This window comes from Copadichromis virginalis, linkage group LG20 (assembly GCF_057382275.1).
Source record: "Copadichromis virginalis isolate Kocher_CV1m ecotype Utaka linkage group LG20, C_Virginalis_male_GT1.1, whole genome shotgun sequence".
Lineage (NCBI taxonomy): Eukaryota > Metazoa > Chordata > Actinopteri > Cichliformes > Cichlidae > Copadichromis > Copadichromis virginalis.
In genome coordinates, this window is record NC_140637.1 from 5556693 (window position 1) to 5583336 (window position 26644).

General features: G+C 40.0%; 1 protein-coding gene across 1 annotated transcript in view; it reads right to left on the reverse strand.

Annotated features, from left to right (window-relative positions):
• The window catches only part of pex14 (peroxisomal biogenesis factor 14), a 45320-nt gene that overhangs the window by 11508 nt on the left and 7168 nt on the right, over window positions 1-26644 (reverse strand). The window contains exons 3-6 of the mRNA XM_085443342.1: window positions 14941-15025; window positions 8419-8541; window positions 5483-5568; window positions 3614-3716 (exon numbers count right to left, since the gene is read on the reverse strand). Coding sequence (XP_085299468.1) covers window positions 3614-3716; window positions 5483-5568; window positions 8419-8541; window positions 14941-15025 — 397 coding nt within the window. The remainder of the gene's footprint in view (window positions 1-3613; window positions 3717-5482; window positions 5569-8418; window positions 8542-14940; window positions 15026-26644) is intronic.

Consider the following 26644-nt stretch of genomic DNA (forward strand, 5'->3'; position numbering starts at 1 on the left):
GAAGTTATTTAATTGATACAAAACAACTGTTTTCTTTCCACAATGACAGAACCGATGAGACTCGAGTCACTGATCAAAGCGGCCCTCTGAGAATTGTAATCAAAGCTAATACCGGGTAACTTTAGTCGCAGCTTTTTGGTCCGAGGCGTCGGGGGTAGATAGTGGGAAGGAGGGGGCACATAGGATGGAGGTATTAATCTCTAGTGTCTGAACTTAAATCAAATAACAGTCTCTAACCTTCCATTATCCACCCAGACACTGCCTTCTAATGCATCTTTAAATCCTCAAACGATCAACAAAGGAAAAAAACAAGGCTCTCATTTGGGAGGAGGCTGCCAGACAAAATGTCCCCCCTAATCCTAATAAATATTGTTCTTTTTCCATTGACTTTGAAGATTGAATTAGTTCAAGTGTTGGTGTTGGAGGAAGGTGTATGATTTCAAATAACACCAGGCACAGTTTGTTGCCCCTGCTTCCAGTCACGCGTGTATTACCAAACAATGCATTAAGTTTCCCCGAGCTGATTATATTACAGAAAACCAATAAACATTCATATAAATCATGGGCGTGTAAAGTGTTAAATCAAGCCTAATAGGATTAACATCAACAGATATTGTGGCGGTCCACTGCTGAGGTTGTCAGGCCAATGGTTAAAAGCCTGTGCTGCAGCCGGCTGGACGGGATGTAAAGAACCCCTGCTCTCACATTAACCCAGGCCAGGACAAAAGACAGAGCGCCTAGCTTTGGAGCTGGGCTTCTTTTGAAAAACCAGCACAGACAAAATATTTGATCTTTCAAAGACACTAATATCTTGCAGTGACACCTGTGTTTAAATGGGTGGAGTTGTATCAATATAGGTGGGGTGCTTAAACGTTTGATCTTTTCAAGCTTTCTACAGAATACGAGTTCGAGCAGGACTGCCGGTTGGGGCTGGAGACTTTTGTGCAAACAGTTTCAGTTTTTTAGTGAGTTTTGTAATCCAGAGTGCGACCAACCTTTCTAAAGACGGCAATAAAATTAAATGGTATGGCAACCCGTGCTTAAAAAGGTGTTACTATGACGGGGTGTGCACTTTAAACCGAGAGCTGCCCTATTAGTCTGCGATTCCACCTTACCACAAAACAGCTTATCCAGATGTGTGGGTCACTCTGCCAGCCTGTAATGCTGCGCCTCCCGAATTACCAACGCCACTGCATTTTCAGCCGTCCGCAGCTAAACTCTTTTTAATGTCTCTCCAGAAAGTTGACTCTTTTGTACGGCTTAGACTCGTATTCCCAGTTATCACAGATATGAAGCCAGGAATATTAATAAAGTCAATGACTTTGGCCAGGCATGAATCAGAAGGAGGCTGTAGCTGCGATGTGTGCGTGTGTGCATGCATTTGTGTTAGAGAGAATCAGAGGCAAGATGATGTGTGGTGCTTGCAGCTGCTGTGAGAGGGATGCACATTGTGCATTCAGTAAATTATTCAGTAAATACCTCAATATAATGTACACTACATATGTCCAGGCCTGTCTCTGTCTTTAATGGCCAGCTGGTCACCAATATGGCTCCCACCAACAAAGAGTGCCCAAACAGCCGCACAATTCCATTACAGCCTGGGCGCGCTGAAGTAGTTCCAAGATCCATTCATTAATTGTCTGTGTGAAGTTGTAGGCAAATCATAATGGGAGTCAAGGCCCTTACTCTTGAGCTGAGGCTGGCGAGAGAGACTAATGTAGTCCCCATTCAAAAGGATACATCACCTCATTGCGCCTGGCACTAGAGAAACACATGAACTTTAACAAAAGGGGGTTCGAGCAATTGGCAGCGGCGAGGCAGTCGGTCGCTATTACTCAGTGCAGAGAGGAGCGAGAGGGAGAGGAAGACAAAGAGAAAGCAGGGGGAGAAAACTCTCAGTGTAATTGCAACCCCTCTCCCCAACTGTTAACTACAACAGTCATTAACTACAATAGCAGTGTGGCTACTGCAGTCATAGCAAATTAGTTCCCTCTATTGACTGAAGAAAAGACCTGTGTTTTTTTTCTCTCCCTTTAGAGTCTCACCTTCACACTGGGAGAGGGGAAAAAAAAAAACTTCTACTGAGAAATCCTGTCTTTGGTAGCAAACAAAACAGGGTTTGCAAGTTGGCAAATCTCCAATCAGTGATAAGTAGAGCAAGAATGGGCAGTGAAGTAGCCAGAGGAAATGTGTTTGCATAGTTGGGAGAAAATGACCATAAAAGAACATATATTTGTTAATCAGATTCAGGGCGGCACACCTTGCACGCGATCCTACACAATTGCAGCCCTCCACCTACCTTTGCCAGCCAGAAAACAATAGCATGGGTGTGACTGGATAAAATGATAACAGCCATATTTTCATCTGCACTACGTTGGTCCGTGACAGAAGCCATAAACTCAGATTCTCGATTTGTTTTCATTTGGAGATGACGGGAAAATCAAACAAAGGATGTCTGTATTTAAAATAATCAGATCGTATTTATAATCAAGTTCAGCCCCTCTTTGTCTCTCAGGCTAAAAAAAAAAAAATCTACATAAACACAGGTCTCTCACTATAGAGCCTGAAAAACAAGTGAGAGACGTAAACAATTTACTAATAGATTAATAATATAAGGTTTACACCTGTTTTACAAATGAAATATGAATTTTAAAAAATTCATTAAGGCCTACCAAATAACATTTGAGACAAAGCTTACCTAAACAGTGCGACTTTCTTTTAAGAAGTGGCATTAATGTTTCATTTAATACCCTATAACCTTGCATGTTTTAGAACTCCGGAACATTTGGTTTAATTTAAAGAATCTGAAAAGGCACCTTGGAAATAAAATGCCTTTTAATTATTATCATTAACACAAAACAAACAATACGGTGTGCCAGAGCCACCTGTCTGAAATGGGGATTGGTAGCTTTCCGGTGAAAAACACACTCTAGTTTAACACTACTGCTAACGAGACCAAAGTTTCTCAGAGTGCCTCTCTCATTTACGCCTCCCTGGATTTTTAATTATACTGACGAAGAGCACGGAAAGCATCTCTCTCCCCGCTTCTTTCTCTCCCTCCACGTCTGACAGCCAGGTTGAGATTCCTCACCTGTCCAACATGGGAGCCGCACCTGTCACCATGCACTTAATCACACCAGGCCCAGCGCTGAGCCCAGACGCCACACAGTGCCACTGCGACTCGTGCACATCATGCACACAAACACAAACAGACACATACACGCGCGCACAAAATTAAAATGAACTTTATGCCCACCTATGGGGAAGAGGGTGGATGATGATGATGGTGGCGATGGAGGTTTGGATGGGGGTGAGGTTGGTGCAGGGCGGAAGGGTGGGGGAGAGATGGATGGAAGGGGGGAGTGAGACGGGATGGGTGGGGTGGAAGAAAAGTTGTCATTTCCCAACTCCTCATTAATATTCCGAGGTTAAGAGCTTTTCAGCGAAACGTAATTAATTGAGCCCGAGCCTGACAGTAAACAAGCAATTTCAAATTAAAGCGAAATGACAGCGGCGTCATTTGTTAAAAACGCGCAGGGCCCCCGATTTTGGCGACAGATAAATGAGGGAAAATGTTAAGGAGGGAGAAAGTGATGAAGATATTAATCTTCACCTGTCTGTGTCAGCGTGCCACTCATTGCCGCAATGTTGCTTTCCATCCTCTGCAGATGCTCCTTGTCCTCTCGGCTTCCCATAATGAGGGGAAGGATGTATTTCTGCAATTAAAAGCATGGCACAATATTACACTTCTCTCTAGTGGATAGGGGGAGAAAGATGAGGAAAAGACAGGGCCACCTAGACGTGGCAGTCCAGGGTCAATGGCATTGTTTTATTGGACTTGTGCGTCACTGTCTAAAGTGCATGATTAGGTGAAAAGATTTCTAGAGCGGATGATAAAATAGGTGTGTACACACGTTCGTATTGAAACCATTAGTGGGTAAGAAAATCAACAACTGTGATAACAGATTAGTCATTTTAAATATAGAGCAGAAAAGTCAAAAACCTGCTGCTTTTCTAAGCAAAAAGCTGCAAACCCAAAAGCATATTTTCAACATTATAAAAAGAATGAAACTGTGAAAAGGACAGTAAAAGCAAGAGACCAGCCTACAGGGAAAAACATGGTGGTGAACACTGAAAATAGTCTTCCAAAACCAAAAACAATGTCACTCTGTTTATCATCTCTGCCACTAAATAAACAAAACTCTACCAAATGATATGTATATCTGACAGCCAAATGAGGATGTTTGCTGCCCAGTGAGAGGGTTACCCAGACGAGCAGTTTGTGAGCATCTCGCTCAGTCCTTTTCATGTATGTTTCATATAAAGCTAATGTCCGCACATACATTTAGGGAACCACTGAACTGCCTTAAAATTATCTGTATATCTGTGTTTGTTTATTTGCTCTTAAGGCTGAGTAACTGCCAGTTTCCAGCTCTCTGCCGGGTTTTCTCTCCAGCTCAGGTGGCAGGCAGCCACACCAGTGCAAGTAATAAACACTTTTTAGAGAAAAAGATTAAATGGGTGTCAACACGAGGTAATTAATAAGTGGGTTGCTGAGAGTGTGGTGTTTACAAGGTGCACCATAACATAAATAAAGTATGGGCACAAGCCTGGACATATGGTGCGACTGGCGCTACACTAGTGACATGACAGCAACCTGTGCCGTCCCACCAGGGAATCCCACCTCCCAGGTGATCGGTGGCTGGCCAACACTGCAGCATGTGGGAAACAGTGGACTGGTACAGTCTGCGAATGTGCATGTGCAGCTTTATGAAAAGCTCTGTAATGAAAAAGGAAATAATAGGACATAACAGCACTAAAGGAAAGCAAGTGCATCTGACATGGTCAGCAGGGCAATATGTACATACATGATACCTGCTCCCCTTCTCTCTCCTCCATACACAAAGGAGAATGGGCTGTCACCTAGTCCAAGAGCTACTGCTAAAGCTCCTGTCCTCCTTTAAAACAAGAGTAATGGCTTCCACATGCCACTCAGACTACTACTAACAACTACTATGGGATTAATGTCAGCAGGGACAAGGGGCCTCCTGAGCTCTTGTTCAAGGGCTGCTAAGCCTGATAAAAAATAAAATAAAATAAAAAGAACGGTGAATACTTTTAGACTGTAGAATGTCAAAAAAATAAATGAAAAAAGTAGTTGTGTGTGGTGTCAGCAGATGTTTTTAAAGCAAAAAAATATCTATTTGAGGGGAGGAGAAAATGTGCTCAGATGACATCATGCTTTGACGTAAAGCAGGGTAGCTTTAATAACAAGACCAAAGTGCTGTTACATAGTGCAGAGGCGTCTTCTATTCTAGCACCGTAGTTCATCATAAACTAACGCTAACCAATTTTAATGTGATATAAGGGAGAGGCAGTGCAGACAGATGTCAGGATGTGGCATATTAACAGCACAACAATTGGTCACATTAAAACAAATAAATCAGTGATGAAACAGACAAAATGAGGTCGTGTAACTTGCCTTGTAAAGCTGATAAAAACAGAATGTGATACCCCCCATAATGATGGCAAGGGCACCATAGTCCCTCCACCTGCAGCCCGTTGGACCTGGACATAGAAGAAAGATTAAACATTAAGCTTTTGACATTAATATGCATATGCACTACTTTGCATGAGAGTGCTAGTTCAACTTATTTATATAGCCCCAAATCACAGCAACAGTGTCCTCAAGGTGCTTTATACTGTTGTAAGGTAAAGATCCTATAATAATAATAATAATAATAATACAGAGAAAACCCCAAACGACCCCCTATGAGCAAGCACTCTTGGTGACAGTGGGAAAGAAAAACTCCCTTTTAGCAGGAAGAAACCTCGGGCAAAGCCAGACTCAGGGAGTGGCAGCCACCCGCCGTGACTGGCTGGGAGTGAGGGGAGGAAGTCGGGATACAAGACAAGACTCTTTGTGTAACTCGAGCTGCACTAAAACTTGAAATGCAGCATTAAAAGTATTGCATAATTTCTTTTAAGAATGCTGACTGACCTTTGCACGATTAAACATTTAATATAACTCAACTAGCACTTATTTCCATTAACAACCCCTGTGGTAAGTCTAGAGCACTTGCCTGTCATTGCAAATAACACATTGTCCTTGGCGTTGTTTTAGCGGGACAGCCACAGCAGCTCTGATTAGTGGTACTACAGCTTATTCTATAGCTCCTGATTACAGCTGAGACTGTAGTGCCACTGATTTTAAAAGGGTCATTGACCTTCCAGTATCCTTTTCTCAGAATCCCATTTTCCAGTTCTTTTCCATGTAGCGCCCTCATGAAGACACGCATATACAGGAGAAACAGCCCAGAAGTGCAAAACTAAGAAAGTCGTGGCATTCACAGGTCATTTTATGACCATGCTAACACAATTAGGTCAAATGAAAAACACTTTTTGTTCAGTAATCAAAGATTACGCAAGTTGTGTATTGGTAATCACAAGTGTGTTCACTTTTGTTGCATTTCATTTTTGCTTAAAGCTTTGTATTTTGCAAAATATTTTGGTTTTGGTAAAACAGTTGACATTTAATTGATATTGAACAGGACTGTACTCACCTCTCTTGTGTGTATGACATAATAATGAACCCTGTTTAAGCAGAACATCTGAACCATAAGGGTTAAGCCTACAGAAATAAACATGCACTCTTTATTGTGCTTTTCTATTAAAGGCTACCATTGTCTTCCAATGGTAGCCTTTCAGGTGGGGGTGACAGGGGCAGATACAGTGTTTATATATAAACCTTCAAAACTAAACAGAAAGGTAAGAGAGAGTGTATTTGTGCTTTTAGAAGTCGCTGTCTTGCTGAATGACAGATAATGTGAAAGTGTGTCATTGTGCAAGCTGTCATCTGGGTAGGCCAACTGTCTGTCAAAGTGGAAATTCCCCTCTTAAGAGGAGAAGCATTCAACTGAAAATGTCACTAAACAACAAACAAGTCTTGAGGAAATATATGAGTTTTTCTTTATTTACTCTGGTGGGGCCAAAATGAATAGGAAATTATTAGAGGCTAGGCCACTGAAGCACACCATTGATATTCTATTACAGGTCTGATTTCACCTAATGGGTTATGTGGTACATGTTTACTGGCTTGAAGTAAGTAAACCAGATTGATTTTGTGCCTTAGCACTTGTGTGATTTTTACATGCAAATAAAATGAGAGACCCGCTGTCATACAGGACTACATGGTATATTTCCAAGGTGAATGCTACTTTATTCTCCATCTCAAGGGCACATTTCATTGCTTTTGCAGCACACTGCAATGATCCTGTAACCTTTCCTATCGAAAATTTTGAATCAATCTCCAACATCCATATGGTAACCACATAAATTTAGGTCTTCGTCAACATAGCTGAGATAGACTTGTCACCTATCCCAGAATACGGCGCATCTGAAAGGCCTGGAAGTCCTTGGGATAGGTGTTTGACCCTGAACAAGCCTCACTGCATCACCAGGGGTCTTCACTTTCTCTTTTCTCCTCTTTTAGGACCTTTCATTCTTTCCCCATCTCTCCTTTTTTCTATACCACTTCTACTTGTCCTTTTTTTTTTTTATTTGGTCACTTAAGCTGTGGAACTGTGGTCTCCATCCCCCGTTTTTCCAATCTCCTCTCAAATTTATTGGGTTCAGTGGAGGCCTTCCTGTCCTTCTACCGTGTGGAAATAGAGATCAGAGTATCCATTACTTCGACAGAGATGGATGCGGGTCCCTGTGCACCGTCCCCATAAGAAGGACATCACAGGGAGGTAGCCCCCTCTTTTCGGCATGACCCCCCATACAAGACTCCGCGCTCTCACCTCATTATGCAGTTCCCTTATAGCCGTTTTGATATAAAACCCTCCACTATGGACAGAGAGCTGCGAGTCTTCCTAACTACATGGCCATCCCATCAACATCACATTCATTACAAAACATGAGATGCTGGGGGAGTCAAGGACAGTGTGGTAATAAATGAGGGTGGAATACATCTGGAATCATTGTCATATGGGTTAAGCATTACGCGGACTTCATTCTGCATTGGTAAATCAGTGGACAGCACTCATAACCTCCTGAGGTAATAAAGATACAGGTTGTGGTGTGGGGTCTCGCCAGGAGGAACCCCTTGAAACAGAATGGTAAGAGACTTCATAAGCTTGTGCTCATATTTCCTGTGTCTAAATCCACAGTGCAGGAAATATATGTCGTATGCTACGTATAACCGTAATACTTGTAAAGAGCGAGGTATATGAGGAGCTACAGATAATTTAAACTAAACAGGGTTAACAAAAGCAAGAGGGAAGCTCTCTAACAACACATCTGCAAAGCACAAGAATCTCTGTTCAGTCTCAAATCTTTAAGTCTCAAACTATTTCTGTAGGGCATGCATGCATTTGCAGGTGCTAAAAAAGTTGAGAAAATGATATATGTACTCACTGAGCGGTGCAGGAGGGAGCTGAGCTGCATGGAGTGGATGTGCGGGCCCTGCAGGGACCAGAGGCAGTGCTTCTGTGGAGCCAGAACGCTGGATGGCCAACTCTACCTCTTCATCTGTCAGGCCTGTAATGAAGACACACACTTATAAGGCATTCGCAAAAATGTTCCCTTAATGGGAAAAACCAAATGGCTCTTTGGCTATCATAATGTATGCTTAAATACTTCCCAAGCCCCCCACAAATCTTTCAAGTAGAATTTAGAGAAAGTATGTCAAATCTCATTCAATTTCACAAAGACTCTTTCTCAAAAATGTATTTTCATTTCATAATTCGGAAATTCCAGCGAGAGTTTTTGATTCAGGGACATCCATCAAAGGAAGAGAGTGCGGAAAGGTTCACACAGTGAAATCTGAAACTCTGCTAGCCTATTAACTGCCACCAAAGGCAAAGAAAATAAGAGTCTGTCCACTTCTCCAGTTATATTTCCCATGTGGAGATTTCATACACCCCAGACAGTGAAAATGCATTATTTTAATTTCTTCATTGTAATGTAAATGTATTACATAATTTTGCAAATGCCAATATAATTTAATCTTCAGATCTTTTTAATGATTTTAGTGATGATTAAATTGCAAAGGGCTCCCCGATGGAGAATCAGAGGGGAGGAGGAAAAAAAATCTAATATGAACATCTCCTTTTGTGGCAAGAAAGGATTTTATTTCAGCCACCATATGCTGCCATTGCTGTGGGTCTCATCTTTTAATGAGCATCTTACTCTAAACAAAGAAAATAATTATAACTTTTGATGAAACATGCTGGGGAAAAAACCAAAAAAAAAAAACCACATTTATAGCAGAACAAGTAAGAGAAAGCTGAAGACAAAAAACCAAAACTGGAACATATTGTAGTTCTTAGATGGAGAAAAGCACCTTATAATGAAGACGCAACACAATTTACATTAGAATATTTTATACTTCTCCAAGATTTTAGCCATTACTTCCTTCTGTAATTTCACTTACTTAATGATAGATAATCAGATTTGTAAAAGAGTCTTTTACTTAAACTATTCCCTCAGGATTTAGTTTCTCACACGCGCTGCCTAATGCTTCCTCCATCTTTTCAGAGATATTGAGAGAACGGAAAGTGTTCGTATGCAGTATTTCAAGTGACTGCTTCACGTTTTCATTAACAGAACAGTATCTGCACAGAGATATAACAGTTCTTCTACTGACCTCCAGAGTGGCCTATACGAGACAGCATACAATAACCTCCATGTGGATTGAAAGTTTTATGAGAAGTCAAATGTAAAGCAGAAAGTTTCAGTTCTGAAGGTGGACAAGATGTGATTTAAAACAAACAAAAAGGAAAAGAGAAACAAGTCCTCCCATTTGAATACCTGTTTAAGTGTTTAACTGTGAAGCAAATCTGAATTCACACTTGAGCATGTACCCGCAGGCCAAAAGAATAACAAATCCTGTGATAATCTAGCAGAAAGCTTATGCCAAGAGAGGTCCCTCCAGTCACCTATTTAAATGCTCAAAGGAATGGCCATGAAAATTGTTGAATAATTGAAGGCAAATATTGGCCAGCCTGTAGCAGAGCAGGTCCTGAGTGCCAGGAAGTGGTGAGCGCCATGCGCTGAGTTTGTGCAGTCAGACTGCACTGTCAAATAAGCAATAATGTGTCCCTGGACTCCTGTTTCATCTGACCGCAGCAGACTACATGGTGACAGACTATTGAGTGAGACATGCGATGATCTCAGTTTCACCAAATAAGACAAGATATATTAAAACAAAAGAAAAGAGACAAAAAAAAAAAGGAAATTTCCCTTCACCTTGAAATTTAAGGTCTTTAAAAAGGAAACAAAAAACTACATTTAGGCTGCTGTTGAGACCAATATATGTACATGTTAATAGCTCTTCACATCTTTGATGTTGTTTACGCAGCAAATGAAAGGTTTTTGTTTTTTACCCAACATCAAAATAAAATACCTGGAAATTCCAAAAGCTGATTTCCTGTGAAATTACAGCTTGCTAAGTTGTGTTTGAGGCTCTGATCTGTTTATTGCCGTGGGGGAAGACAACAGCAAACAAAAGAGCCCTCAGATCCCAAAGAAAAAGGAACAAGGTGAAAGTGAGTTTTACATATAAAAGGAAAAGACAAAAAAGGGATTGTGAAATTTATTATGGGTTCCAAAACCTGTGGAATGACCCCTGGACCCCCATTTCAGATCGACCTGTGGGGAGATGAATTTTTTAAGACATAAATTACACCTAATGACGACACCATAAAAAACAACAATAATGGAAAGCTATTCTGTATTTCATTATACTGTATTATTTGGTGCACCTGATACACGCAGTGCCTGTTTATGAGTCACCGTATTAGCAGATGCTCTGCCAAAGCATTTGCTTTGACCTTGCCATTCTCATTGGGGCATGAAATTACGGTGCTGGCACCTCGATATTACAGCTATAAATACTGTAAACTGCATATCTGGGCTACGTTTTCTATTGTCTTTCAACATAAACCTGATCGGTATTTATTTAAAGGAAAACCCATTGCTCGTCAGGTTATTTACAGCTCTATTTTCACTGGCTCATATTCTCTGGGTATTTTTTAAGGGCAAAGAGGCAGCAGGGCGCTAGCATTAAATCTATTTCTCCAATTCTGGCACTTCTGGACTTTATGGGTCAAGACCTAGCCTGGACAGCCAATTATAAGAATTGCTTACTAAAATATTTTGTGTGGTAAAAGGTGAATGCCTTTTTCGCTGTCCTCCAAGGCCTGAACTATGAAGTTGCCCTTGAGTGAAAATTACTTACATTTTGAATATTATGGGGAAAAAAATGCAAGCCAGGGGTCATAAATAGATGGAGGTCAATGGGTTATTAAGGAGAGGTTCAAACTGTTTCCCAAGCTATACTGCCGAGGGAGATTCTACATGTCATTTGGTTCTGTTCAACAGCTTGAACATTGCCCCTAAATAATGACCATTCTCATAGAGTATTCATTTATGTATTAAAAAAGGGGACTCTGCTCTCATTTCCCTGCTTTATCGCCTTGTAGTGATGACAAAGTGGGCAAGGCCTAGGCTAGGTGGCGCCGTGGAGTAATTTATAACCACATCAATCCCTTTACCTTCCATGCAGGCCTTGGTCATTGTCATTTTTGTCCGAGAGGTGAGTCACATAACCCCACTTACAAACAGCATCCTATTAATATCTGGGATGATGAACCTTACTCTTACCTCCATAGCAGGTATGGTAATAGACCAAAAGCCAACCCTAAGAGATTTCCCCTGACCCTCCATCAGTGGCCCACTTCTCAGGGTGAAATCTCTTAGGGTTATTTATTCAACTTAATAACAACTGAGACGTTATTAAAAAATAAATAAATAAATAAAAACAGTCACGCCATCATTTATATCTCACCAACTCCGAATGCCCTGTACCCGTTTCACATGCTGAAATTACCTGTACTGCAGCAAGTATGTACACTCCCTGTGTTTACTTTCCAAAACAAATTACCTTCGGTTTGTCAAACTAGGAGCGGCTGGGTGATGTCACCTTAGGTCCCACGGTCAAAGTGACACACTGAGAACTGGAAAATGTTGTTGACTTTGTCCTGAGAATTTGATTTTTTTTGGTAATTATGTGTGTAACTGCTAATTGTCTGGGTTAAATGGTGGTGCCAAAGTGGAGGCCCAATGCTCTTTAGTTGCTGCATCTGTTAATTGAAGAAGACATAGATGGCACAATTCACTAGATGAGAGTCTAGCGCATTATATTTCACTCAAACACAATAAAATTTACTTGATCTTGGCAGTCAACGACTAAGGCAAAATTGCTTCAAGATTGCGGTATGACAGTTTAAAATGCAATTCATTTCCTCACTCCTCTGTAAAAGACAGGGAAAAAAAGCATCTCTGGGTTTAAATCTTGATTTATATTACATCAAAGTGACAAAGTTTCAATATTTCAGCCAGCTTATTCAACTTCAAGGACTCTAGAAGGGCAGCTTGAAATATTGGACTGCATAATTGCCAATTCATACCCTGAAATTGACAGTTGAAGGAAAACAGAAAATTATATTTTTCAATGAATATTGAAATAAACCACACTATTAGGCTCTCTTTGGAAAAAACAGACATGTAACCAGAGAGGCATCCTTCAGTGCAGATTAGGGCACAAATGCGCTGGGAAATAATATGCACGACTGAGATTATTGTGTAAAGATTCTGCAACATGCAATCAAAGTGGGCCCTATTTTCCCCTTCATCAGCTGTCCAGCGTAAGTACTGGCAGCAAGAGGAAACCAATTTAAATTCCACTCTACCAGGAGATGGTATTGTTTCATTTTATGTGTGCTTTGACATTTCTGGCTGTTAATATAGAGTAAAATCCAGAAGTATTTACATAAATATGACATTAAACTGTATTAGAAATTAAGACTGACACATTTGCTGTGGTGACTGTGGGAGAAGGAGGATGATGATTGAGTTTCTTTGTCAAAAGGTTGAAAGGACAATACATGCTGGGTACAGGAGCATGCAAAAGTCTGAGCACTGGCCTGCTGCCGCCTGTATAAAAGCTTATTGTGGCTCAGCAAGCAGTCACCAATGAACAAGATTACTAATCTGATTCAGTTTACCAACGAGTTTTATGGGAGGAAAATGGAAAGTTTCAAAATCAAATTCTTGTCAGTATTGATGTCGATGCTTCTGAGAAGATGAACAAAGGCTAAAAGATATTTTGTACTGATACTTCATTTTATTTTGTTACTATGAATGTAACCCAGAAGTGCAATTCATACAATAATTTATGAATTAACACAAACACCGGCACGATAAAGTTATTTTGTTTAAATTCCCACAAAGAAATATTTCAATCAGGAAATGTGGTATACTGATGAAAAAGGTCTGACAGGTGATTCATCACTTAAAGTACACTTTACTTTTATTTTTAGCAGTCAGCTAAGATTAGTTCCTTACTAAGCGGCATTGCGGTGCAATATCTGGGTTTGATGCGCAGCTTAAAAAAAGCCTTTTCCTGATATAATTTCCTGTAATATGATCAACGTCGATTTCTAAGACAAAAAAAATTACTGTACTTAAATAAAATCACAAAAACACAAAGCAACTGATTTAATAAAGCACGATAGTAACAGTAGAGCTTTTTTCCTGAAACAGGAGAAATCTTAAAGCTTGAGTATTGGATTTAAACAACTTCCAGGTTTACTGCTGTATGACTGTACAAGTCAAGAGTTATCCTAAGAATACTGCAGAGTGCAAACATACTTTGTGCTTAGTGTTTCATTGCCCATATCTCCCATCTCTCTCTGTGTAAGATCGATGTCCTTATGCAAATCCAGAGTTCTTGTTTAGATCTACAGCGGAACCGATTTTCCAAAATAAATCTGCATTAAAGCATCATACATATTTCATGGACTTAAAGTGCAGTAAGAGCAAACCGATTTGGATAGTGGAGCTCCGTGGAGTTTGCATCAAGGCTGAAAGTAAGAAGAAAATAAGGTGCAGCATGGCATCCTTTGACAATAATGAGGCCTTGTTACATTTCAATTAACCAACAGCAGACTGATAACATGCCTTAGTTGTTAATAATGAAAGAAAAAGACAAAAAAAATACATTTCAAATGATATCAAGAGAGCCATATGAGATGAGTGTAGTAGCAGCCGGCAACCATGGATTTGGTTTCGGGTTACCTTTCCTAGTCACAGAGCTTTTAGGCTCACTTTTCACTGTTTGGCTGAATGCAAAGTCCCTAAGCGCTGTACAAGTACAGTCCCCACACACTGAACTGTCTCACTGCAAATTTAAATAAAAACACTCCCCACAAAGTGTTTATCCAAGGTAAAAGACACACACACACTGTACATACTATTACAGCTCAGCCATAGGCTGACTGTTATAAATACATGGCATAACACTGCAGCTCTACTGCTGCATTATATTGAACTGACTTAAATGAGTTCAGAGTAATAAAGCTTTTTGCAACTTTTATTGCACAAACAATATTCTACTGTGTGTTAGAAATATCTCAATGAATTGCAAAGAAAGTGAAGAGCCAGCAAACATTCCAACCTCCCCTGCTTAGAAAACCTCCTCGTGCCGTGCCTCAAATTTACGATAACTGTTAAATTAAGTAAAAGGGTTAAAATGCTGGAAGGCAATATTGATAATTCCATTGAAAATGCAGAGGGAGTTTGTCAATATTAATTTTCCTGAACCCAAAGGAGCATCCAGACTGGTGTGTCATTTATTCACAGAGCCTGAATCATGCTCTCTGAAGCTAAATCGACCCCTATTAGGCCCCCCTGAAGGCAAAGATCCATGGCCACAACCTTTGACCCCAACAGAATGATCTTACAAAAAATAGCATATGTATCTTTGCCAACCGCATTTTGTGGATTGTAATACCACAGCCATTTTCCCCCAAATTATGTATACTGTTCACAGCTTTCAGCTTTCAGCATAAATCAAGCAAATGAGAAGTCTCTCACCTTTTTTCTTCAAGAAGGTTTTTCTGAGGGCCAAGGGACTCTGATGTACTTTTGGGTTCTGTAGAAATTGTACAGCAGTGGTAATCTGGGGAGAGACAAATGTGATTTAATCCCTCGTAATGATATAACATGAGAGGAAGAAGATAAGCTTTGCAGCAAACTGATGCTTTTCACAGCACAAACAACAGTCTAGACCTTCTTTAAGAAAAAGGTTCATTATCAGTCCAACCCCACAGGAAAAAAAGAAAAACCTTAAATGGATTCCATTTGATAGTTGCTTTTACGCTCCCCCCACACCCAGCAGTGAGGAAAAAGACCACCTGACCACTTTCCAGCTAAATGTGGGGAATGACCAAATCAGCAGTTATAAAATTAGCCCATCAAGAGTGCTGGACAAATGGAGTATGGAGCTTAATTTGCTATTACCCTCTTAAAGACAAACTTCCATTCTTAAGTGCGGAGTGGAAGAAAATCTATACTTAATGCAGAGGTGATCATTTGTATCTAATAACTTGAGAATCCTAGGCTGAAAACTTCTGTAATTCTTCCAGTTAAAAACCTGCCATGATCAAATCACCCAGCCTGAATGTTGTAATGACTTGAAACGTTAATGCACTAGAACGTTAAATAGCATCAGAACACCAGTAGTTTTAAGTGCATTGCGTTCATCGATTCTATTATGTTTTCCTTCGAGATGCACCTTAATTTTCCACCCCAGTATGCATTTCCAAGAATTGGAGGGAGGGGAAAAAAAATCTTCCTCAAATGGCATTAAAACATAAATTTGAAGTGGGCGCCATGAAGTGGCGCCTCCTAAAATAGATAAATATGTAAGAACACAGAGAAAGGGGAAACACACTAGAGAGGAGGTTTCGATGACTTATTATCGCACCTGTGGTCCCCGTGATTCAATTGTAAAAGTCATCCCTCTAATAGGTTGAAAGGTTTTGATTACTCTTCTTTTCTCTTAGTGTTGAAAGATACAAAGTGATTGAGCGCCCTGCCAGTGGTAATTCATTTTGGGTAATGCATTGCATATACTAAGAACCTGTTTCAATCCAAAAGAATTGCAGTTTAAACTTGTCCAAGTGGCAGTGAAGCTGTTTAAAAAGTGAGATTTCTGTCACAAGCACACAGTACAGTAGAGAATTATAGCGCAGGCATCTTTAAGAAACTTAGCAAACGCGGATTACAAACCTAAAATGAACATCTGAATAATAATAACATTTCTTCTTTATACAACCCAGTGAACCTTTCATTAAAATGCACCATTTTGACTTCATGAGATCGCTGCCACAACTGATGTACACACTAATCTACATTTTCACTGGGACAACACGGTGACCTTGATGTACACAAGGGTTACGCAAGAGGTGCGGAATTTCCTGGATCTCTATATATGCTGAGAGCTTTATTAAAGCCAGTCACCCGGAACCTTCATTGTGACAACCAGATTAAACCATTTGCATGGTGACCCCGTAACTGATGTTCTGGGCCAAAAGATACAGTCAAAACACAGAGAAAATATCCCTTTGATAAAAAAGACAAAAATCACTCTAGTGCTTGCAAGGCGCTCACTGTCCAAGTCAGTGAGCCATTACCACAAGTCACAGCATGTGGTAATGGCGGAAACTAGAGATAATAAACACACTAAAATCTAATACTCCAATATTTATTACGGTAAATAACAGAGTTATATACAGGAGGCCCGCTGAGAGGTAATGACCTAACAGGGAAAGAATATGCTGAATGAGCAGTCCTTGTTTACATTCGCTTAAAATTTCAGTAGCACAATATTGACAAGAAAATTGTATCAGCGTTAACAGGCGTAAGTGTGACATCTTAGTAAGGACCGCAGCTAGCTCAGCGGCAAACTAATGAGGCAAATGTCCATTTGGTTAAAACTGTTGTGGTAGATCTTCAGGGAGAGGAAAAATGCACTTCTTAGCAGATGACATAGATGCTTTGCACAAGTTCCATCCAGACATCTCAATCAATTATAACCACATTGCACAGATTTCAGTCTTGTTATTGACTTATGGATCACCCCAGTTATAGTGTTGGGTAGCACACAACTGGGGCTTTTAGGAGGGCGGGGGTAAGATGGATAACAGTACAAGGCGCATTTGAGTAGACAGCATAAATAACTAAAACTGAAATTAGGTGAATTTCCTTCCTTGCAGGAAACTGGTAAATGATTTTTGGTGCGAAGAACAATTAGGCTTCTTTGTAATACCTCTTGTAAAGGTTCGACTCCTAATGCACCAGAGTGCTCCATGTTAAGAGCGATAATCTTTGCAAACCAGATAACCAATAAAGTGTCAGGTAAAGCCGAAAAAGAGGTGAAAACTCAATCACAGAAAGAGATAACATTAACCAACACACTTAAAGAGAGTGAACTTGATGAACGGACAAGATTACAGAAATGTTATTGAGTTTGAATTGGACAAGAATTTGCACTGCACTTGTCTGAAAATTACAACTGCAATACCTTGAATTGTGAGAAATGAGGCTGCAATCCAATTATGTTCGAACTGCATGGATAGACGCCTGAGGGAATCCATGTAACCAGTTGTATATTTTTGCCCCAACTAGTAACGGCACTTAACCATAATATACCGTAAGACCCACCTATGGATATTTTACAGGAATTCAAGAGCAGGTGTGAGCATCTGGGAAATTCAGACTTTCGATCATCAGACACCAGTTTGTGGTATATCTTACAATTGATCATTTGGGCTGGTTTCTGTATTTGTAGCTAGTTTCAGTTTTAAAGTAACCAGAATTTTAACCACGAGAAATTAAAAAGAAATCTGAGAAGAGAGAAAAGATTTGTGTTTTCAGTCTGAATTATTTAGGCCAACGCAAACCACTACTTATCGAGTAATTACTGTGCAATACGGTAAAAATGCAGTTTTAGGGTTGCAAACATTCTTGGAATAAACAAGAACACTGATAAAAGATACCATACCAGAGTTAAAAAAAAACCAAAACTCAAGATTTTCCATCCACAGTCTCGTGGTATCACATATTCTTATCTAAAACACTTCAAACAATTCAAAAAAAAAAAAGAAAGAAAAGAAATAGACGGAAAAAAAAAAAAAGAGAGAGTGCAACATCAACTTTTTATATTTTTGAACAGGAAATGACTGGCATGTACTGAGCAACTCTTTGCTCCTTATCTGTTCTGCAAAAATATGTACACAATTTGTCTGCAACATTGAAAAGATTTGCAGGACTTGATGGAACTAGAAGCTGGGTGGGGGTGCAATTGAGGGTCTAAAAGGAAATCATTAGCAAGTATAGAATTCGGGCTCAGTGTGAATCAATTCATTCCAAATTGCCCTGGCCTGTACATTTGTGGAGAAGTGCCCCTGATATAATAACAGACTGATAGACATGAACAAAAATTGTGTTAAGCTAGTCTCAAATTTCCCCCCCAAACACACGTTTGGAGGACCAAAAGCAGGAGAAAGTGAGAGACGGCGAAAAATGAAGCTCTATATTAATTTGGTGCTTTCATGGATGATCTGCTATCAGGGGCAGCTGTCTTAAATGACTTAACCCAATACCTTTCTGATATTAGAGCCCTGCCAGAAAGGAATTAACTTTTAATGCAATTATTGTATTTCCTTTAGTTGCCTGACTGCTTGATGTGGCCAACAGTGCTTTTTAATCTTTTTAAAAGAGCAGCTTTAAATGCCCTTCTAATTGTGACAACCTTCTTGCCTTAATGTGACCTTTAGTGGAGAAAGCAAGGCCACTTGGGAACAGCTATAGGGAATTACTGACCCTGAGAGACATCAGGAAGTGAGGTGCAGAGCTGGCCATTTAGCTAACATCCACAGTATTTCAGACACTCCAGGAGCTTCAAGGGCCCTGCTGGAGACGAATCTTTCTAACAATGACTGTACAAAAAGAACCCTTCATTTCTCACTCATTGTTGCTTGTCCCTTCATGTGCAGTGCTTTTTCAAAGAAGTTAGAACGTTACAAAATGAAATGAGAAGCAATTACCGAAACTTGTCTTCAGCATAAGCAAAATCTGATAAAGGGTTACTGGTTAAACGTGGGCATTTCTAAACTACTTTGCATCTGTTCACACGTTGCCGGGTTGGCGTTTTGTGTGTTACACTCTGAAATGTGGTCAATCTTTATTGAATTATCCTAACTTTTGAAATTTAAAGGTCAGAGTCAACATTTCAGCAGATGAAAAAGGGTCATGGAAAACTTCATTGACATTTGCGATGCAAAGGTTTAAAAATAACATGCGCTGTATCAGTGTCAGAGCCATGGGCAAGGCTACGATCATGACATCAAAAGCATATTATGCAATTTTTGTAAAAGGGGGGGTTGGTGGACGGAAATTGAGCTTTTTTTTTTTTTTTTTTTTTTCAAGACCACTGCATATAGAGAACAAACTTTCCATTCAGCAGCATTTCCCTATCAAAGTTCTGACATCACAAACATGGAAAAGTTGAGTGGTTTAGTGGTGAGAAAAACCGAGGGCCGTAGTAGACTGTATTCGACAAGGCCACTGACAAAAAGGTAAAAACGCACTTAATATGATATTGTGAATAACGCTACGCTTGTCAAAGAGAAAGAAAGGGGGGGGGGGGGGGGGGGGGGAGGAAGCTGCATTGTTATTTTCGAAATACAAGCAATTTTTAGAAAAGTGTAAAACTTTCAAAACTGTGTTTAATTTGCTGGAAATGTTTCGCTTCCTTTAAACTTTAAGTTCAGAATTGTCGTCCCCCCCCCCAAAAAAAAAGAGAGAAAAAATGTTTTATTGGCTTCTTTTTTTACTGACTTGCAAAATAATTGAACTTCTTTCAAGAGCCGGTTGTACAGGGTAAAAAAAATATCCTCATTCTGCAGAACGAGCAGAATAAGAAAGTAGCTGAAGCTGCCACGTGTTTTAACGGAACATGAAGCAACAACAAAGTCATGCGCTTTGTTTATTCTTGCGAGATCTAAACATGAAGACAAACAGGTGGCACTCGGCCAATTCAAAACTAGCCTGACAGATACGCTATAAAGCCGAATCTGACATTTCTTAATGTGCAACTGTCAGTCGTGCTGCCTGGGGTTGCCTTTGCTAAACTAGTGAGACAGATGACTGTTTAGATAAGGACATCCCCAGTGGGGCTCCGAGAGCCCCGAGAGCCCTGATGACTAAAGACGTGCGACTCTGTGAGTGACACCTCACTTTCACTTACTTTGGGCAAAAATACTGCCTAGCCCTATACATTCCTTTTAATTCAGGTAAAAGGCCCAAACCATGAGTTTGAAGCTGCTCTCAGAGATGAGGGTCATCAGAGATTAACCCATGGCACTTTAGCAGTGGGGGTGCAAGAAGCGAGTCGCAGCGAAGCACAACAAACTACTTAGCTACCACAAAACATTCCAGCCCCTTCTCAGCTGCAATCCAGTAATGGATACTTCCTCAGCTCCTCGATTGGTCAAAATGTTTTCATACAATAATTTAATTCAGAAACACATTTACAAAGCAGGAGTAATCAATTTTAATTAGTTGATTTTTTTTTTCATTCGCATAAAATTTAATGTACTGCCATCGATCTCCTTTGTTCTTTAATGCAGTGGCTCTTTCCTGTAATTCGAAGCTTTTTCTTTTTTCTTTCTTACGCAGTCAGTGATGACATTGTGTGACAAGCAGCTCAGTGTGCTTTTCAGTGACCGTTTTCAAAACATGAAAATGCTCACAACGCAACTTTATCTACGCACAGCGTAGCAAAAAGAAAATGTGGTCATAATGTGGTCTGTAAATGCGTCGAGTATGAAAAATGTTCTGTTTAGAAATGACTCCGGTCAAATATACGAGAAAAACGTTTGAAATAGAATAAAAGACACTAAACTGTCAGAAACTTTCTGATCATTTCTTGCCGATTTAAAATGTATCATTAAAATGTTTTTGAAAAATCAAAAAGATAAACAAACAAAATAAACAAAAGCAGCAAGAGTTTCATGTATGGTTTAACAACAATAAACAGTAGAGTTTACAATGAAAACTTAGATGAATGGGAAGCAATAGAAAGTGGTTTGGCTGTTATAAAAACACAAACACTCTGTAGTGTTTTTATGGAACGTTTTAAAATAGCAAATTTCATAACAAAATCTACACTGAGGTTAACACAAAATGGCTAAACAGTTATATTATGCCATATTTATATGGCATATATATAAGTTCAGTTCTTCGGTAAAGAGAAATGAGAGACGCAATTTGCTACGGTAACATAAAGAAGCACAGGGTCTTTTCTTAAACCTGCCACTGCTCTGTGTGTTGTCCTTCACATCATCAGGGCCTGCCGGCCTTTCACATTCAATTAGTTGATTGAGGCAAAATGCAAGCGGCACCAGCAGCAAACAACGTGAAGCTTGTGTCCAAGCGACACACCACAGAAGTTGTGTTGTGGTGTCAGGAGAAGAGCTGCTTCCGTCACAAGCAACTTACAGTGACAAGCCTATCCTCCTCTGTTCATCCAAAACTGCTCTGCTCACTGAGGAAGCACCCACCCATGGACACAAACTCATACACACGCATCCTGCAATGCATACAACTGAAGCACTACAATAGGCAAATAAAGCCGAGAGCTGCGGCGAAGATGCAGCGAGTTGGCATCAGTTTTGTGTGCAGTCCTGCTCGCCTGCCAAATTGACTAATAAAACTAAAATAGAGAGACCAGTGACAACAGAGAGAGAGAGGTATCCTTTTATTGATCAAATTATTCCTTCTTGGGTACACTGTGCCACTGGATGAGCCTATGCTCAGAAAGACAACTAGACAGATTGTGACATTCCAGTGACATTGTAATTGTGTGTCAACCCTTTTCCAGTCAATAGGCTGAATGCACTAATCATGTGTCTTGGATCAGCAATTTCATGGTCTTCAAAGGGGACCAGGAATTGGTGGCATGACCCTGCATACAGGGTTAGACCCCTCTTTCCTCAGTGAGTTCCACAGAGAGGAGAGGGGAAGGATGGTGTAAAGGGAGACGCGCCAAGGAAGGCACAGAGCCAGGAAAGATGAACATCGCCATCTACTGGCCAGGGCTGGCAGAAGTGGCATACGAGGGGTGGGGTTGGCAGTTTACCCTTGCGGCCTGTCTTTCACTGAGACCTGTCAGAAACATTTAGACACACTTGCCAAGACAATGGGCCACACATCTACCGTAGCAGACAAGTCAGGCTGAAATAAACATCGAACCAGGGAGGAAACTTAAGCCAGCAGGCCTTCGTTTGGTTTTGGAGAAAGAGAGCAGCGGCAAGAGTCTGCTCCTGATCACACTAAGTGACAAAGAAATGTGTTGGCTAATTCTCTTTTTTTCCAGAGGCATCCAACCACCGCTAAGAGTCTAACCTCGAGAGTAGGAAAACCATAAAGAGTGGGGTGCTGACAGCAAAAAACAGAACAAAACAAACAAACAAACAAAAAGCAGCAATCACCAGGGCCAGAGAAGAGAAGAAGAAGAAGTACCACTTGTATTTCTTTTTTAACTATGAGGGGAAAAAAGACAGCTCATAAAAAAAAAAGCAATTTAGTTTAACCTTTGTAAACCAGATAACGATAGACGATGAGCGAGTTATAAAAAGTCACCGTGATAAAGCGATAAAATGTGCAACATCTGGTTTATACATGCCCCGCCTAAACGTTATCCTTCTCTTTTGAGAAGTGCACACAGAATTTTCAGGTTTTGCAACATGGCTGCCTGGTGATCTAAACTTAAGAGACTCTCATACAGCACATAAATTTATACGATTTATGTTCCTCCTTTTGATCTCAAATCAACATCTTAACACTTTATGACTACGTGACAATCAGAGGCAGTGGTCAAAGTTTAGGCGTCGACACCCATCTTAGCTGAACATCGAGTCACGCGGTGACAGGAGAAAATACATGTTTTACCATGCGCCTCCAAAAGAAAGAGAGAGAGGAGACAACCCACAGTGAACCACTATAATGTCACACGAGGTGGCGTGTTACAGCAAAAGGGGCTGAGTTGGCAAGCAGCTCAGCAGCAGACGCACACCTGTTCTGACATTTTCTGTCGACCTTGACACAGAAAACGCACGACAATGCCACTCTCAGTATTTTAAAAGTACAGGCTGTTTGACGAAGCCCCTTCACTTCCCCTTTTCTCATCCCCATGATACCCAAAACCACTTTCCACACACTTTTGGAACCATGACGCAGCACGTACAGATGTGAGGGGGAACAGACAGGTAGCAGTGCCATTAAAAGAATGGAGAAAATCTACAAGGAGAGACAGGCGGAAAAAATAAATAAATAAAAAAAATCTGTGAGTGAGTGAAATTTGGAGACAACCGAAGGCCGCTGGGCGACTGTCAGAGTTGGCTGACTCTTTCCACAGGATTGCATGCCGCCAATACCTCGCTTAAAATCCCACAGTCCACAGTAAACACAATCTGGAAAGGACGGAAAGGCCTCAGCCTCGCCTCTATTTATTCCATTTCTAACGTCTCCTTGTCACCCTTTCTTTCGAAATTCATGACAGAGCTACAATGCATCCATCCATCTACTATTTTAATCAAAGAGAAAGCAAAGTGCTGCTGCCAGGAGAGCTGCACAGGAAAACAAATGCGATCTTCCTGTTAATCACTGCATTAACAAGAAGTTGACAGTCTTGAAGCACATGCTGGGGAGGGGAGCCACTCCAGGTGTTGGGTAATTGTCAGTTGTGCCATTGGCTATTTATTTATTTATTTTATTTATTTATTTTTTAACTACTGTGTCAATGTCTGTTTGACTCCTGGTTTCCAGTTGCTCTCTACCTTTAAATACAGACAGAAACAAGAAGACTCTGGATGAAGGCGAAGGAGTCTACCTATTACCAGTGCCTGATGAAGTGCTTAATTTTAAAGGTTAACAAGGGAGGCCCAAAATAAAATAACATGAAAACACACACAAGCTCCTTGACTATTCTAGAAATTAAGAAAATAATAAAATCATATTTGGTGACTTTGAGGCAAGAAAATGTTTTAGAAAAAAAACAAAAACTTACCAACACACAGCAACTTGTCAGATTTATTCACTTGGCCCTTTTATTAAAAGAAAAAAATCTGTTTAATCTCTTTAACTGCAGGTGCAAGGATCCAGTTTCATTTTCCAACCAGAAACATTACAGTTTTTACTGGCATTACACTTCTTAGCCACACCTCTAAAGTCTAATTGGAGCGTAATATTTTCGTTCAAGTGCTCCATTTTATCTTAGTTTCTATATTCTGTCACTTTCATTTTAGCCTACAGAGTAGCATACTATCTTTTTTTTTCCAGATTTCTCAGATAAAGCCACAATCTCAGGGCGCCACACACAGAGAAACTCTGAAATCCCATTAGCATTTTGCTTTCATTATTTTTAATCAAACCCTGAAAACTGACACATATTAATTAATATCCATTACCAGTTTTTTTGCCCCCTCTCCCAGAGAAGACGTTCGGGGGGGAAAAAAGAAGCAATTAACTTAACAAAATAATCAAAAAAATTGTTACAGAAATCTCTGATAAATGTCATGTGAGGTCCCATCTAAATGTAAGAAGTGTAATACATTCTTGCTGTCATATTCCATTAAACTGCTATTACAGTCTTGATAGAACTATTAGTCACTACATTATTAATAACATTAATGTATTTACATTTTTGGTGTACAAGCCTGCTTTCATGCAATAATTTATGAAGGCGACTTCAGATATGTTATAATGTTCCCCATCGAGCCTCTTTTGTGCTTATTATTGATTGTGAAAACAGTCAAAAACTCCAAATCTAATATCCCTCTGCCCTCCCCCATACCCCTTAATGTATTGGAGTGGTCTGTTTACATTAAGGACTGGAATAAAGTGCATTTACATCTGAAGCATAAGTTCATAATTTACATTCTAACATTTATTAGAGGTGACAAACGAGCATTTGGTCCACTCGTGCTTTTCCACAATGCAGCACTCATTCAATCCATATAAATTACAGCTGGGATAGGGAGTGCAAGAGCAAATTATTTTATTATATGTATGCATGTATGACTCTATAGGGGGTTACTAAGACAAACAGGGAATTACTTGATTAGGCCAACCGTGGTTTACAAAGAAAGAAATATGAGACTGAGGGTTAGGCCAATGAAATTTTAGCATAAATGTTTGGCTCTTATTCAAATACCTAAAACACACAGACTGCTGTATTGCCGTGGTACTACACTGCACTACTGTGCATTTCATACAGGGTAGAAACAGCTCTTTTAAATATTGCCGTTCCAATAGCTTATCCTTAGTTAGCACTAATATTATTCAATTAAAAGAAACTTGCCTAAAAGGCAGTATTATATTACATAATTAGACAGGGCAGCATTTTCAGAAGTGTAGTTACAAATGCACTGAGGGGATCCCAGCATTTGAACAAATATCTAGCGCTGTAGGGGAGCTTGCCGACAAATTAACAGCTAATAACTTACTGGGAAGCAAGATAAAAAGAGAAAAAAAAAATGTTCCCCAAAGTGTCAATTACAAATAATTTTTCCTCTGATTTCTACACTTGTGAAAGCACGATATGCTAAAAGGCATTTTTAATAGTGTGCCAAAATTTCAGGATATCCATTTCTTTTTTTTTTAAACGCTCTGAATTTATTAAGAAAGATAATTCAGCATCGGCAGCAGGACTGTTTAGGATGGCTCCGAAAGCATACGACTCCCATCTGAGAGCATTTAGTGGACTGATAGGAGAGACAGACAGGTGCAGGGACATGGGAAATGAAGGAGGATTCAATCAAATTCATGTTCATTAAAATCCGAGGACATCACAAAAATGAGAAAGATGCTGACAAATCAAAGGGTCTCAGTACCTGAATTACCATAGTCATTTACTTATTAAAGCCAGGATGCTTCGTGTCAATCAAGAGCCATCACATTCTCCATTTGCAGCGGAAAGCCACTGTAATTGCTTCTCATACTAATCAACACAACTTGTGTAATTATGCCTTGAAAGTGACATTGGAGGCTGAGAGCGATGTGAGCAGTCTTGACAGCAGAGACATCTCAGATTCATCAGGAGATTTCCAGCCTCGCTGCAAGGAGACAAGCCACTCTCAGACCAAGTTACTCACTCGAGCAGTTTACAACCATAAACACAAAGAAAAGATGATAAATCAAGCCGAAGTAATTACAAAGCAGAATAGAGAGTATAAAGGAAGCTCAGCTCAATAAGACCACTTTCCCAAGTATATTGAGGCAAAATGACTACGCTGTAATTAAACTGGTGTCGTATTTCTGTCATTTCTTAAGTAAACATATTGTGACAGTTCACTAAATTGTGGGAGAATAGGAAATTACAGCTCTGTTACCATGCTGTTTACATTAATATACTCGCAGAGACAAAAAACCCTACAAATAAAGTTCTAAGTATTCATTAAAGTTTATTGAATTCAGCTTAATCACAGACTTTACATATGTCTCCAAAATGAACTTTGCGTAAAACTAACTTCAACATTCTTCTGCGCATTGGAAAACTATCCAAACCATATTCCCAGGCTGCATCTGTCACTAGTCACACTGCGGCCCAGCCAGGAAGGTCAGAGCGAGGTCAAATTACAGCAACAAATCAAGAGCCACGGTTATGACATTAAACTCCATCTACAAAAAAAAGGTGCTTATTTTTGACATACAGTGGCAACAGCTGCTTCTT